The following is a 16,078-nucleotide window of genomic DNA, read 5'->3' on the forward strand; positions in this document are numbered from 1 at the left end:
ACGGACAGTTATGTTGTTATGGTTTTTGTATGTTGATGCCCCATGAGGATCCATAGAAACTTAACAGATGAAAGGATAGGTCTCACTAAAACATTCTCTTTTGCTAATGTTCACAGTCTGGTACGATGGTTGTGAATCCAGTATGGTTACTGTTTCATTGGTGATACCATTGTCCTGGTAGATTGATAGTCTGCTGAAAGTAGAAGCTCATTGTTTGGAACCAGTTAAGCAAAATACTAGTGGAGTGTGTTGTTTGATGAGAAAATGGTTGTTGGCTGCTGGTGCAATTCAGCACTGATGGACAAATGCAGTCCAGCATTAGGGGTGTACAAAACTCTGGTTGGGACCAGCTGGAATGTTATATGCAAGTCTGCTTACTTTTTTTTTTTTAAAGAACAACTAAATATAGTAAAAAGCTGTTCACATGGGCAGCAGAGTGAAGAGTGGACATCAGAAATGTGTAAGTGGTCTACCTAAGTGAAGCTGAAATGAAATAGTTACTGACTGTAAGTGTAAAAGAAGGACAAGAACTGTTTAAGACAAGGGGCAGTGGTTGCAGAAAAGCAGGTGTAAAATACCTGGTTGGTCTGAATTTTGAATAAACTTCCTGTGATCAAGTTTTGCAGCAGCCTGCCAGGCAAGCTAGCAGGGTGTAAAATTGGTACGCTAAAGCTTGGCTTGAAGTTTATGAAATACATTGCATCTTGCTAGCTGTAATAACGTGGAACTACGGTAGAGGACACACAAGCTCGCTCCTGTCCTTACTGTCTCAGAGTTTGGTATGAAGGCTGAGGAACGTGAACCTGGCCAGAGTTTGCTGCTGTGTGTTGGCACTGTCCTTTCCTGCACCGATTCATTTTCTTCAACAAGGTTTTGGGAAACACTCATGCTCTCTGAGAATGGACTGTGGGTGTTTTCTTTAATAGGTATAAAGTATACATTCAAAACCTGCAGAAATATGTATATATAGACAGATATGTATAATGATATGTAACAATACCTAGTAATAATATTTTTCCTGTACTTATTAGCAACTGAAACTTGGTGTTTCAGTATTACTGGTTTTCAAAACGCTTTCACTTGTACATGCTACAGATCTGTATTTTTATTTGCAGGTTCGAGTGGAAGGCTTTAACTACATTGGCATGGGCAATTCCACTAACAAGAAAGATGCACAGAGCAATGCTGCTCGAGACTTTATCAATTACTTGGTTCGGATGAATGAAATGAAAAGAGAAGAAATTCCTGCTTTTGGAGTAAGCTGCTCTTTCTCCTTACCAAAGGCTAATCTTTAATTGCAGTGCTGTGGATCTGGTTGCATTTCATCCCTGGAGTTCAGTCTGGCACCCATGTGCAGTGAAGAAGACTAAATGTGCAAGACTTCTACTTGCAGTGCTGGAAAGCTGGAATACATACAGTGAATGTTGTAGGGTGATCTGGTAAAAACAGCTGCGTGTCGGTCTGCATAACTGGTGAGGCTGGGGAGAATTCAGAATTCCTTTAAGGTGCAGCCTGACTTTAAAAGTGCTGAGTACTCACACCTGACACTGGGGATTGTTTTAAATGCATGTTATGATACGTAATAACGTGTACTTAAAAAAAAAAAAAAAAAAAAAAAGAAATATCACAGGCATCTCAAACCAGACATTGAAAATTTGGCATTTTTTGAACTGTAGAGGCTTTCTGCCTTGGCTCCTCATGTGTGTAACAGGATTACTGCTTTTTATGATGTTTTATGAACCGTGCAAGTATCAGCAGACTATCACATAAAAGCTGAGGAGGAGGGTAACTTATCTTTACAGCAATTTTAGAGAACAGTAAATAAAGCATGAAGCTACATGTTACGCTGGGAGGGAAGAGTGTTTTTCTAGTGCTTCATTAAGGCTATATCTGTATAAGATACATAGTTTGATCACTGGAAGCAGTGTCCCTGCCTCGTTAGCCTAGCTGAAGCCCAATGGTGACAGGACCTACATTGTTTCTGATGGACCAGTTAGTTTCATGGCAATGCATTGTGCTGCATGGCTGGGTCCTAAACAGGGATAGCATGTTCTGTGCCTTGAATAAAGCAGAGGTGGTGTGATCAGTTAGCTAAACATACACCTCTCAAAATAGGAAGAATTCGAGTGTTAATGATTAACCATAATTTGTCATTTCCTAAAGGTGTTAATGCTTTCTTACGGCTTTTTTTGTGTTTGTGTTCATAAAGTATATTTGAGTTCCCTTGGATATACAATAGGGAACAGTATCTGTTATTTTTCCCTGGGTGCTGAAGCAGTTCATATTATAATTGCTGAACTTAAGTAAGTCAGTTGGCTGGAAACCGTTTTATAGAACACCCACAAAAAGCCAAATGTTCAGCAATTGTATTCCTTTCAGTTTTTGAAAGGGTGTTACTGTTGGAGGTTACTACTGGGGGTAACTATTGCATAATGATGCATGATCTCTGTAAACTGCCCGAACAGTTTCCTAGCGAAGGAGTAAAAAGACTTATTCTGTATGAATGTGCTGATATTTCCCTTCATTCTCTCTCCTAGCCAGCAGCTGGTGATACCACTGATGGACATGAAGCAGCTACAGATGTTTCTGGTTCTAGTTCTACTTTGGGTGGACCTCTTCCTCCGCATTTGATTATAGAGGCTGAAATAGGTAAGACTGTGAAAAGTGTCATTTGCATGTATGTGGATGTACTATATGCATATAGATTCGGGTGGGGTTTTTTCTCCCTAATAACATAATTCTGCAGACAGAAGACAGAAGTCATTGTAGTTTTAAGGTAGAGGTGTGAATGACTGCATGAGATCTGAGGGACTGGTCATGTCCTGTTGAGGTTGCCAGGCAATACCTCTCCATTGCTAAGAATGTGTTTTTGGGGAGTTACTTTGTTTTTTGTTGTTTTTATTTTCCATGTGGTAGGCAATGGCCCAGGTGCAGCACCTGGAAACTGTGGCAGTCGTGGAGCTCAGTGGGACCGGGGTGCAAATTTGAAAGATTATTATTCAAGGAAAGAGGAGCAAGAAGTGCAGCCAGTAAGTCATTCTATGGAATTCTCCTTTAGTTCTTAAATAGGTATCTTTCACTCCCTTTAATTTGTTACTAGCATTTATAATCAAGCTTGTGGTTTTCATGATATTTTGCTGTTGGTTTTAACTTAAGCTGCAGATTTACTTGATGACTTTTAACAAAGGTAACTTGTTTAAGCTAAAAACAAAATAAATCAGTCTGGATACTGTGAATATCCAATTGTTTGTATAGACATTTTGTTGTGAAAATAAGGAAATACTGAGAAATTTTTAGCATTTTCTGTAATGTCTTAATTATTTTATAGCATCTAGACAAGTTATTTTAAAGATTTGTTGTAAGAATGTTTAAAACTGAAATCTATTAAAAACTGGTAAATGATACTTTTTTTTTCAATATTAGACCTCAGAGTCAGAAGTGGACTTAAATGCCGATCTTCATGGGAGTTGGACCTTGGAAAATGCTAAGGCACGTCTGAACCAGTTTTTCCAAAAGCAGAAGATTCAGGAAGAATATAAATACACTGAAATGGGGCCTGATCACAACAGGTTTGGTAGTTTTAGTCACCTTCTGCATATGAAGGGTTAGAAATTATTTGGGTGACAGTGGCTAATCACACTTATTTGCAGTGCTCCGTAGTGTCATTTGAGAAATCAGTATTCTTTACCAGGACCAACAACATCCCTAAATCTTGAAATGGGGATGATGAGCCTTGGTGCTGAGATCTGAGTGATGGAAAAATTTCTGTCTGATGTTTTTTGTGGATGTGCAGCTTTTAAAATGATTGCTGTGCTCTAGCTAACTGTTGAGGTGTTGGTTTGAATGGAAAGAATGCTCAATTGCTTGCGGTAATTGTATGACTGTAGTTGCCTTTGTACATTTTGAGTAAATCTTAAATATGCTTACATTACTTGTGTAGAAATGTGCTTTAAGGACATTTTATTTATATTTTTCTTATAATTAACTTTTTTGGGAGCAGAATCTTTGCTGGAAAAATTAGTTTGGCAGAATCTTCCTGAAGGAGTTTTGAGGGTCTTAAATTTCAGTTGAAACCGGCTGGATATTTCTCTTTTTTGAGTTTCTGCCCATTCCATCAGAAAACTTGTATGTGCTTCTCCCAGATGAAAATAACGCATAACAGATTGTGCATAAAGAATTGACAGTTTTTATTTTTTTACCCGTTTGGAATAGTCTTTACAAATGATCAAAACTTAGGACATTGTATTATTTGTTGTGAGATATAATTATGTTTTGTGGTCAGAAACAATGGCATGCTGCTGCTGCTGGATTTTTGTTGGGTTTGGGGTTTGTTTTTTTTTTTTTTGCATTATATAAACTTGTGTTCTATGAGAGTTATTATTTTTAGAAAGACAAGTGAATTTTCTTATTACAGTCTTCCATGAGAGTCTCACTTGCAGGACTTCTAGTATTCTTTTGTTGTTGAGTCTTACAAGCCTTTAGAACATCTAAAATATGTGTATTGGTGTCAGAAAGTTCTAAATTCTCATTTAAAACCTATTCTCAAGTCACTTATGTTCTCAAGCAAGGACGTTTCTTTCCCTTAAATGAGTGACATAAAAAATTAGTTTGTACAGTACTAGGAATTTAAAATATGCTTTTTGCAGGTATAGTTCTTGAGCACTTCGTTTATTCTCTAACTTGCAGATTATTTGTGCACCTCATTTTGTTATGCCTTCTGCAGGTAAAAGCATTAGACCCCATGTATTTAAATGTATATAATCTTGAGTAGAATGAGGTGGCCGTAGATGACAGTATGTTTCTCAGCCTGCTTACTGTTCTTCTGGAGAGCATTTCAGGGTTTCCTGTTTACTACATCCAGGAAAGTTTGTATGAATTGCCCTGGATGGAATGGCAGAAGGGGGAAGTAACTATCTGCTGCAACAGATTGGATAGGCATGAAAAAATCCTAATGTGTTCTAGCATTCATTGAGAGAGGGCAAACTATTGGATTTAATCCCTTTGGTATATAGAACAGTAGAGGAGTAATTTCAGATGTTTTTAGAGTTCTGAGGACAGTAATATAGTTTGAGTTGTGTGGGTTTTTTTTTTGTTTTTTTTTTTTAAGAAATACCAGTTGCCATGTATCTTACCAATTTTTTTTTTTTTTTTAAAGTAATGGTGTTTATAACAGAAATGTCAGCCTTGCTCTCAGAGGTTTTTAAAGGAGAAATGTATTTTTGTTGTCAATTAATTGTAGTCACACTGTAAGAACTTAGTAATAGCTGGAAAATTTGGATTTGGAAACTTTGTTTTAATTACTATGGGGGTTATAAATTGTAAAGGTAAACACGGCTCTCCTACTACACAAAGTATGAACTCAATGTTAAGGGATGGGATGTGGCTTTTCTCTTTTGGGATTCCATCAGTAGTGTGGGATACCTTTGCCTCCTTGTGTTCCTGATGAAGATGGTAGCAGCGAGCGACACCCAAGACATATGCGTGTTCACACATGGGCTCCTGAGGCTGTGCTAAACAATCACATGGGTTTCTGCTGTGAACTGATTTCTGGTGTTGCTGTTCTCCCCTTAGGTGGAGGAGAATGAGATTGAATGCTGACTATAGGCCTGGCTGAGAAACATACTGTCATCGGTGCCTTAGTTGGCTGTTGTGTCCCTGAAAGCCAGTGGCCTTCGACCCATGAAGCCACTGTGCATGAAGGTCAGTTCACTGGTAGTACAGGAAGGAGTTCTAACTTGAAATTTAAATCCCTCACTTAACCTTTTTTGTCTGTTTACAGCAAGAAATGAAGGACACAGATGCAAGGCTCTGCCTGCAGCTGTGGAAGTACCAAGGCATAGTTTTCAAAGAGGATGTCAGTCCGATAAAGCCCAGTCATACATCTTGAATCACATTTGCCAGTTTAAATCCTGTCTTACAAGAGTTCAGCTTTAATTTTTAATCTGTGCAAATACACACTTTGGTTTGTGATTCTTAAGAACATGGATCTTGGTTTCCATTATCCTCTGTTACATTAACATGCTATCTGCTTTATAATTGTTGCCTTGGACAACTCAGAGCATATTTCCTAATAATGTGGCTTTAAATTTCAATGCTGAATGGTGGCATTTGCAGGACTCTTCTTAACCAGATCTACTGGTTCTGTTGATGGCAAGCCTGTTACCTACTAACTTGGGGTTAAAGAGACTAAAAGCAGTAACATTTTACCTTGCCCATTGACGAGTTGAGAGTTTCTGACTGAGGACACAGAGACCTTTGCCTAGAAAAATTGGAAAGAGTGGATCTTTTTGCAGCGCCAGTGTCAGTTATTGATAATTGTACCTTTGTGTTCTTTCTTTTCTCTTACAGGAGCTTTATTGCAGAAATGAACATTTATGTGAAGCAGCTGGGCAGAAGTAAGTGTTCCTATTTATTTTTTCATCTTAGCAAGAGATGAGTGTTGGTATAGAGGCGTAGGTCATACTCGTGGGTACAGACTTTTATAGGTATGTGTTGGAGCCACTTCCAGAGGTGAAGGTTCATGTTTGTTTCCTGATGTGAAATCTTGTGTGCTGTGCTTGTTGCATTCTACTGCTTGTCCATTATGTGCTTCCACTAATCTTTTTTCTCAGCACAAAGAAATGCTTGTGAGATACGGTAGGGTTTTTTTGTCTTAATTACTTGTTCTTCACTTATCTGAGAAACGCAGATAAGATGAGAAACTTGTCCATTATGTGCTTCCACTAATCTTTTTTCTCAGCACAAAGAAATGCTTGTGAGATACGGTAGGGTTTTTTTGTCTTAATTACTTGTTCTTCACTTATCTGAGAAACGCAGGTTCTAATATGTTCCCAGGCAATGGGCATGCTGTCCATACCATACCCATTTACGCAGAGCTTCCTGTGAAATTTGTATGATGTTGCTGGGTGGTGTAGGATAATCATACTTCCTTAGACACTGAATGCAGAGAAGACTTTACAGGAGTTCCCCAGGAAGTCAGTAAGTAACATTACACAGCTAGTGTGAGTCAACTGATCAAGGGGCCTGGTTGGATTTTATGTTAGAACTCTGGATTTATCAAGATTTGATACTCCTTCCATGAAACCGAGCCTGTGTGACCAATTGGAAAGCCCATTTCAGAGTAGTATCTGTTGTGGAAGCTGTTTGACTCATGAGCTACTACAGCTCTGAACTTTGTGTGCTGCAGGGATTTTCGGTCGTGAGCATGGATCAAACAAAAAGCTGGCAGCACAGTCCTGTGCCCTTTCCTTGGTTAGACAACTCTACCATCTTGGTGTCATAGAACCTTATTCTGGACAGACAAAGAAAAAAGAAGCAGAATCGGTGAGTTTGGTAGAAGGTTCAGAAATTGTTGCTTTCATTTTAATAATACAAGCACTCTCTTATAAACATGAGTGAGTTAGAGTTTGCTCTCAATATTTGACAGCTTACAAGTTAATAATAATTTTGATTCTTTAGAACAGCAACTATTTCTGGTCTGGCCAGTGATTTGGATCAGAAATATAACTTTGTGTATATGTGAATGGAGCAGTAAACTAGTTTTATAGCCTATTAAATGAAATAGGGTTTGTAACAAGTGCTTTTTTCAGTATAAATTTTCTAGAAGCTTAAAGATTTCTGTTTATGCTACATACAATTCTCGGCCATTTAGTTTCATTCTCTGGCACATTAGCATTTCTTTTGGTATTCAGTTACAAGTTTGGGAATGTTTTCCTCTGAAATTAAACTTAGATATTTAAAAAAATTCTACACATCCTTGTTGGATTAAAAGTCAGCAAAATGTTTCAAGAATGTGAATTTTGAACTGGTGGTAGTCTTTGGCCTTGTTTCACTAGGAACTATTTGATGGTTCAGCATACTCTCTGGTAGCCTGCAGTTCTTGCTTCCGTTGTCTGTCTTTTTGTGTATATCAACATGCAGTTTTTAAACATTTAACAGGTGGAACCCTATGAGGTGTCGCTGTCTTCTGACTTAGAAAATCAGCTGCAAAAGACTGTACGGGAACTGTCTCTGGAGATTGTGCCTTTGGTGAGTGTGTGGTTCAGATACTCCAGTATTTAACATCAGGCCTGCTCATTTAATACATTTATCTTTCTTTGCCCACTTTGCTTTTACATTTATAGCCTAAAGATGCCAGTAATCCAGTTCTGATTAATGTTGGAAAGTTGGCACATTTTGAACCATCGCAAAGACAAAGTCATATGGGAGTTGTTCCATGGTCACCACCTCACTGCAACTGGAACCCTTGGACTGGCTGCAATATCGATGAAGGTCCTCTGGCAAATGTAAGATAGCTTAAAAAATTGATTTGTTGTTTGTTTTCCCCATACTTCTGGAACTTTTAAATGCTTTAAGTGCCCCAGGATTTAAAGTATGAGCTATTCCAAAGGAGAAAAGAGTCCACTGATAAAATTTCTTCCCTTCTTGACCTGGAGGAAGGGAGTCTTTTCATTGGTAGGAGTTCTTTGTATTTACTTCATGTTTTGTTAGGGTCTTGAGCAGCAGTGTCTTGGATGTCCCAATTTTTTGCTTTGTTTCACTTTTTGCCTGCTATTGTGCAGCCTATACAATGTTCTAATTGAATGTACAAGGTAGGATTATGGGCATGTCATTTATAATTCGCTAGCCTCTCTTTCCCATATTTCCATGCTAGGACTTTCTTTTCTGGGAGGAGAAACTGCTCCAAGCCGGGGTCACTACACAATCAGCCTGCTTTCTTTTTTTGTCATTTCTAGTCCCATTCAACACAGAACAAATGAAAAGCAGCAATGTGGCATGACAAAATGAGAAATAAGGGAAGAAATACTAGGTTGCCAAGTTCAGAGTCATAATTCGGCTACTGGTGTAACCTGGTCAGAAAAGACTCAAGGCAGGAACTTCAGTTTCCTACAACAGGGAACCAGAGTACTTATGACCAAAATAATAATTTAATACTTCTTTCGACTGTAGTTTTTTCCATAAATGACATTAAATTAACATCGATCACTATATATTGATTTTAAAAATATGGAACTGATGTAAATTTGAGTGTTGCTGCTGAAAACACATATGTACAGGCATTGCAGATTGAGCTGGGTTCAAATCTCATTAGGATTTCTGTGTGCTAGTCGTGGTGCAGCTAACTTATTTTCAGTAAAACAATTAGCCCTTTGGTACAAATTTGAATTGCTTTAGAATTCTTTCTTAGTTGAAATACAAGAGATACCTGATAAATTTCCCTCTCTGCTCACTTTTCCCTTTTCAGCTACTGTTCTGTGGGTGGTTATGTGCTTACATTATTTCATTCCTTACATTAAAAACTCCTGTCTGAATGATCATCTAAGTATCTCATTGGCTTACTGCTGAATAGAGTGTATTTCTCAAGCAGTTAAATAATTTAAATTTGAACAATCATTCTTTTTCAGTGTTTTGGATTTTTCTGAGGAACTTCTTTGAGGATGGCCATTTAATTTTAACACCCTGGAATGAATGAAATAAAATAGCTCATAGGCATAACTGATTTCAGGGAGTTATGTAGGAAATGATCCTTTACTGATATTTGGAATCATTATGTTGGTGTGACTGATTTTATATTGAAGTTATGATAAAGATAAGCAGAGGGGTCAAAAAGCCTCTGAAAAATATCTTGTCTTCTCAGCTCACTCCAGAGCAAATAAGCATGGATTTGAAAAGTGATTTCATGTACCGTTTGGAACAGGATCAAGAATTACAAAGGGTAAGTGCAGTTCCTGTGACATGGCACACTTGCGCTAGTCTTTTTCAAAAGAGGTTGAAAGTGTTATACAAAGTGTGTAAGACTGGATTTCAGTAGTACTATGCACCAAGTTTTCAGAATTACTGGGTGTTAGGCTGGGATGGATATGGGAATATGTTGCACTGTGTAGAACAAATCATAGTTTGTATTTTCTCCTTATGCAGTTTTTCCTTTGTGTAAGCGAAACCTGTGTAGAAGAGTGAGACAAAGTACGTATGTGGAGCAGAATAGGCTGATTTTTGGAGATTTTTGGAAATATGCTGGATTTTTTTCCAGATCCAACAAGAGAGAGAGACTTTACCAGTGAAGAATTTTGAAAGTGAAATTCTGGATGCAATATGTCACAATTCTGTTGTTGTAATTCGTGGTGCCACTGGTTGTGGCAAAACCACGCAAGTTCCACAGTACATCCTGGATGAATACATCAAAACCAACAGAGCTGCAGCGTGCAACATAGTAGTGACACAGGTGAGGAACATGTTACAAATGCAACCACTTAAGTTTTGGATCGCATGCTAGAAATCACCTATTGGGATGTGTTGAGAAGTCTGATTATTATTACAGGACATTGTTCATGACAGTATCTCCTCCATAATACACGTAGGAGAAGGCTCAACATCATGTATATTTTCATTTGGAGCGTTACTCTTTCATGTATCTACAATTGGGATAATCTGGCTTGTACCTTGCTCAGGTGAAAACTTTTTGGCAGACTGAGAGGAAATAATTTGGCAAATGCCAGCTGGTGGTTCCCATGTATCCTTATATCCCTCCTCTGTAATTTTATGTGTAGAATTAACCATTTCAGAGGAAAAAAGCCTCCTCTTATAGATACTACTGTTTAATGACTACTCTGTAAAGAAATCTTAGGACAGGAGACCTATAGCTTTTATAATTTACTTTCTTGGTTTTAGTGATGTTCTGATAAACTTGCAAAACTTCATCATTAAGTTACAGAAAACTTTTTCATCCCTCAGCCTCGGAGGATTAGTGCAGTTTCTGTAGCAGAGCGTGTGTCATATGAGAGAGGAGAACAACCTGGGCAAAGCTGTGGATATAGTGTGCGATTTGAATCCGTGCTTCCTCGACCACATGCCAGTGTGATGTTCTGCACTGTAGGTCTGTATTGTTTTGTTTACATTTGGAGCTTATTAATTATGGGTCTGAATTTTTTGAGTTAGCAGCAAAAGCAGAAACATGGGTACCTTAAAAAATTTTTAGCAAATCTGTTTAAAAGACTAACAAATTTTTTATTTTTTTTTTTTTGGGGGGGGGGTAGAGTAAGTTTGCTGACATACTGTTGTGCAGAGAAAGATTAAGATAGTTGTTCAGAAGTATGATAATACAGGTCTAATACCACACAGAAATAATATCCTGAAGAGATAAAATTGCCGTGTATTGATTGTCCCTAAAAGGTAGAAACAGTATTGGGTGGGAAAGAAGAAAGAGTCTTTGTAATAGTAATACTTTATACCGTCCCCATCACTTGTACAGATGAAAGCATGACAATTGGAGATGGGGCTGTAAAAGGGGCTGGGCAGCCTGCACACTTCTTGATTTTTAAACCAGTGAGACTGTTCTTGATGAAATGAGGCGGGGCGGGGGGAAGACTGAGCTGTTACCTACAGGAACGTTTTAACTGCTATATCTGTTTAAGGTGTTCTTCTGAGAAAGGTGGAGGCTGGGATCCGTGGCATTAGTCATGTTATTGTTGATGAGATCCATGAGAGAGACATTAATGTGAGTTAGCTGGTGATTACGATACTATTCCTGTCTGTGCTTCTGTTCTGTTTAACTTTTGCATGTGTTCTTGCATAACAGTAAACATGTGAAAGGAAACTGCATTTTACTAATTGCCGTATATGTGAGTTTTCCATCTTCGATAAGATTTTTAGAAACTCTTCTCTTAATTACTCCCTACCTGGTTAGAAGAGCCCTATCTCTTTTTTTTTTCCTCTGGAAAATAGAACACCACAGTACAAGCACGTCTTGTCCAAATGTGGGAGCATGCTGAATGTAATTTTTATTTTGGAGTGCTTTTTCTACTGACAATGTTGTATTACTGTAGTGGAACAGCAGTGATATTTACAGAAGCTGCGATCTTGATAGTGGTACATTTAAATTTGGTTTTGATATGAAGAAAAATGCAATAAGTTGACAATAGAATTAGGGGAGGGATTGTATGTAATTCAAGAAATGGGAAATGTTTTCTCTCCCCTTGATTCTTACATATAGTTTTCAGCTTTGCCACACCAAGAGTGAGAGAAACTGCGAAGTTCTGACATGATGTTTAAGCTTGTTTTGATGGAATTTGGGTACTCATTTGGATGGAATTACAATGCAGATTTTTCTGATGTATCTCTTCATCTATTAAGTTTATGTTAATGATGTAAAATACAAGTTTTGAATTTTGAATGAAATTGGAATTTTATATGTTGAACTAAGGCCTTGCATAACTGCATGGCAAACATAAATAAATGTCATGTTTAAACAGAACGATAAAACTTTGGATACAACTGCACTGAGTCATTCCTATTTATTTTATGAACTCTGGCTACTTTATATGTAAACCAAGTGTAAAAGGACCTTAGGTTGTAATTTTTAATTTAATAATTTTTAGGAAGGAAGCAAACTATTTTTGAATGCTTTTCTTTAGTTTGTTTCATTCTGATAAAAGAATAACCCTTCTTTACACTGGAAATCCTAAAATTCACTTATCCCAGGAGTTGCAGTATTTTCAAAATAAAGCACTGACAACTGTTTCTGGTTATAGAATATTGTTGTGATAATTGTTAATTCTCTTGCCCAGCAAAGCTCCTGCTCAATAATTGTATATGTCTGTGTAATTCTTTCTGATTTCTTGGGAATATGTTGCTTCTTATGGGTAGGAAATTAATGATGCTCTTGTTCTCTTTGTATGCAGACTGACTTTCTCTTGGTGGTGCTGAGAGATGTAGTTCAGGCATATCCTGAAATCAGGGTTATCCTCATGTCTGCCACCATCGATACTAGTATGTTTTGTGAATACTTCTTCAACTGTCCTATCATTGAGGTCTTTGGTAGAACCTACCCTGTCCAAGGTAAATCATTGATTGAACTTTCAGGAACTGCTTTAGTTTTTATTTTATCAGTCATATGCTTTAAGATTATGTGTACAGCAAGATACATGTTTCTTTTGGATTGTCATATCTTACAGATGTGGCTTACCTTGGGCAAAGAAGTCAGTAACACTGAATCATTTCACAGAACCATTTGGTTTAAAAACAAAGCCAAACAAATAAACAATACTTCTCCCCACCCCCTCAAAAACCCCCAACAAACGAACCGCACAACACAAAACCCCACCACCCTAAAACATTACCACTTGGAGTAGTTTCCATTGCAGAATGAGATAGTAATAGCCAAGCTGTGGTGTTTCAGATCAGTTGTCTGTGACATTAGGAAAAATGGAAATAGCTTTAGATGAGCCAGTATTAAAAACAAACAAACCAGTAAAAAATTATGTAGAAGTATATTGAATAGAGGAATAATCATTGGAATAGTATGGGAGTAATTCTCATACCCTAGCTGACAGCCAAGGATTTTTCTCCAATCTTGGCTTCGTACTCTGAAACGTCATGATTATATTGGGAGAATCTCAAGAGGTGATAAAAAGAATAGTGTTCCCTTACACAGGCTTCTAGTGGTCAGTCTTGATAATCAGTGCTTGTCTGTCCTTGCAGATTATTTTCTGGAAGATTGCATTCAAATGACTCAGTTCATTCCTCCACCAAAGGAAAAGAAGAAGAAAGAGAAGGATGAAGAAAGTGGTGAAGACGATGATGTATGTTTGACTTTTTTAATATGAAAAATTAAACAAGTGCCAGTTAGGACTCTATCTCAAGCGGTGTTGTTGAACCTAAACATTTTTAGCAGCTTTTGTATTTTTAATATCCGAGATTGCTGTTAACTTCAGAAATAGAATTGAATTTTCTCATTGCCCTTGTAAACTGAAGAATTTCTTTTTTTGTTGAAGCTAAAATTCTCATGTTTTCTCAGCCTGCTTCTCTTTGATAGAACTGAAATGCTTTTAAAAGTGAAAAGATTGGTGACCTTTGAAGAAGAAGTAGATACAGAAATATGAGCTTGGTGATACCTCTTCAGGGTGAAAATTTAGATTCTTTCCCTTCTTCTCTTGCAGTTGATAATTGTTAATGCTTACATACATTGCCAAGAAACTGACTTTCACGATACAGCTTTTAATTTGTAGGTCTGAAACTACTGTTTATGTCAGGTTTTTGAATTTAAAAAAAATGACCAGTTTTTCTTGAGAGAAGCATTTTCTTCTTTGTATGGCATCATCCCCATTCAGCTAAACAGAAGTTAAATCAGTTCAATAGCTTCCTGCTGCAAATTTGTATTGAGTTATAACTCAGTGCAATGGAATTATGATTCAATTCTTATATTAGAAAGCTGGGGAAGCAGGACTTGAACTGCTTATTGTGAATCATTCTGCAAGCTGTGCCTGAGATGGTCTTCCCTATCAACTATCCACATATCTCATTTTCCTATTTGCCTGGCCAGCCAGTCACCACAGTTTGAGTAAATTAATTTATATGATTTCTTTTGTGGTATTTCTTTTTCTGTAGGCCAACTGCAACCTTATTTGCAGTGAAGAATATGGCCCAGAAACAAAGCACTCCATGGCTCAGCTGAATGAGAAAGAAACTTCTTTTGAACTCATTGAGGCCCTGCTGATTTATATCAAGACTCTGAATGTCCCGGGAGCTGTACTTGTTTTCTTGCCTGGCTGGAACTTGATATATACAATGCAGAAGCATCTAGAAATGAATCCATGCTTTGGTACAAGCAACTGTGTTCTGTTATGTTTCATCTTTTCCAAAGGAAACTATTGACACTGTAAAGATGAGAGTTGGATGAGTGGCTTAGGGAGCTGGATTTGTCATGAGAATGAATGGGTAGAAACGATTATGTTGTGCAAAGAAGAAATGAGATTCACATAATAGTAGTTACCGACCTTCTTGTATTCATGTTGTAGGAGGCCGCCAGTATAGAATTTTACCTCTGCATTCGCAAATTCCTCTGGAGGAGCAACGTCGAGTGTTTGATCCTGTGCCTCCTGGAGTAACAAAAGTAGGAGAGCCTTCTCTCTGTGGAGTGTAACACGCTTTGTTCTGTTGTGCTTTTGTGGAATGTATTGCTGACCCTTTTTTTTATAGAAGTTGTGTAGTTTATCTTGCAGTCCATACTTAACTTTTCCAGACCAAATATATTTCAATATGCATTTCCTGTTTTTTATAGGTTATTTTATCTACCAGCATTGCTGAGACTAGCATTACCATCAATGATGTGGTCTATGTTATAGACTCCTGCAAGTGAGTTCATGAAGTAGCTTTTTGTTTTGTAAATCCTGTTCTTTAGAATGCAAAAAAGGTTTTCTGAACACACAGAACTGCCTTGTGTTCCCATAGTCACAGAGCTGAATTTGTGGACTCTAACTCACTCAAGACAAATTTGCATTGTCTTTAGCCATTCAGCACGGTTACAAACCACACTGGCATTTCACTGGGCTGGTTTTGGTCAGCTGCATTCACCCTGGCACTATTCATGTGAGGTGTCGCTGGGTCTCCATGCGTATTTGAAATACGTCGTCTGCCAGATGAATATTACAAACACTCAGTGTATAGCTGATGGAAAAGAGGAAGATTTTTGTAGTCTGTTACGGATCCTGTCTTGCTATGCATGTTCTCTGAGCAAATTACACATAGGGATCTCATTAATTGCTTGAGAATTTTAAGCTTTTGAGACAGTTGTGAAAACTTCATTCTGTGTATAGCTTGGGGCACTGCTTTATAAAGAGAATGATACTTCAGCTTCCAGATAGCTGCCTAACTAGCCAAAGCTTAGCTAGTCAAACAGGGGTTGTTTGCTTCTTAAAAGCAGCGTGGCTGCAAGGAATAAAACAAGAACTGATTTGGCAGGACTTAACATCTGATCTCAAGTGGGTTTTTTTTCTGTAACAGGCAAAAAGTGAAGCTGTTTACTGCTCATAATAACATGACAAACTATGCCACAGTCTGGGCGTCAAAAACTAATTTGGAGCAGCGGAAAGGAAGAGCTGGACGCGTGCGTGCTGGATTTTGTTTCCATTTGTGCAGCAGAGCTCGCTTTGAAAGGTGAGGCTGTGCTCTTTAGAAATAAAATAACCTCAGAGACTTCTCCCAGAACGGTTGTATGCTACTTCAGATCAAACTGGGGAAATAACTTCAGAAAGCACAGAGAGGAGATGTATGAAGTCAGTTCACACTGGAATATCTCAGTTCT

General features: G+C 37.8%; 1 protein-coding gene across 3 annotated transcripts in view; it reads left to right on the forward strand.

Annotated features, from left to right (window-relative positions):
* Window positions 1–16,078, forward strand: part of DHX9 (DExH-box helicase 9) — a 28,272-nt gene that overhangs the window by 915 nt on the left and 11,279 nt on the right. For 2 of the 3 annotated variants that reach the window (XM_030033808.2, XM_030033807.2), the window contains 18 exons: window positions 1,116–1,256; window positions 2,538–2,649; window positions 2,917–3,029; window positions 3,424–3,569; window positions 6,349–6,395; window positions 7,187–7,323; window positions 7,939–8,028; window positions 8,124–8,285; window positions 9,638–9,715; window positions 10,031–10,222; window positions 10,732–10,873; window positions 11,412–11,494; window positions 12,678–12,834; window positions 13,477–13,577; window positions 14,383–14,596; window positions 14,793–14,887; window positions 15,056–15,129; window positions 15,778–15,930. In XM_030033808.2, coding sequence (XP_029889668.1) covers window positions 1,116–1,256; window positions 2,538–2,649; window positions 2,917–3,029; window positions 3,424–3,569; window positions 6,349–6,395; window positions 7,187–7,323; window positions 7,939–8,028; window positions 8,124–8,285; window positions 9,638–9,715; window positions 10,031–10,222; window positions 10,732–10,873; window positions 11,412–11,494; window positions 12,678–12,834; window positions 13,477–13,577; window positions 14,383–14,596; window positions 14,793–14,887; window positions 15,056–15,129; window positions 15,778–15,930 — 2,237 coding nt within the window. Of the gene's footprint in view, window positions 1–1,115; window positions 1,257–2,537; window positions 2,650–2,916; window positions 3,030–3,423; window positions 3,570–5,571; window positions 5,701–6,348; window positions 6,396–7,186; window positions 7,324–7,938; window positions 8,029–8,123; window positions 8,286–9,637; window positions 9,716–10,030; window positions 10,223–10,731; window positions 10,874–11,411; window positions 11,495–12,677; window positions 12,835–13,476; window positions 13,578–14,382; window positions 14,597–14,792; window positions 14,888–15,055; window positions 15,130–15,777; window positions 15,931–16,078 lie in introns of those variants that run through there. The other variant, XM_030033809.1, reaches the window with a different exon arrangement.

Source organism: Aquila chrysaetos, chromosome 12 (assembly GCF_900496995.4).
Source record: "Aquila chrysaetos chrysaetos chromosome 12, bAquChr1.4, whole genome shotgun sequence".
NCBI lineage: Eukaryota > Metazoa > Chordata > Aves > Accipitriformes > Accipitridae > Aquila > Aquila chrysaetos.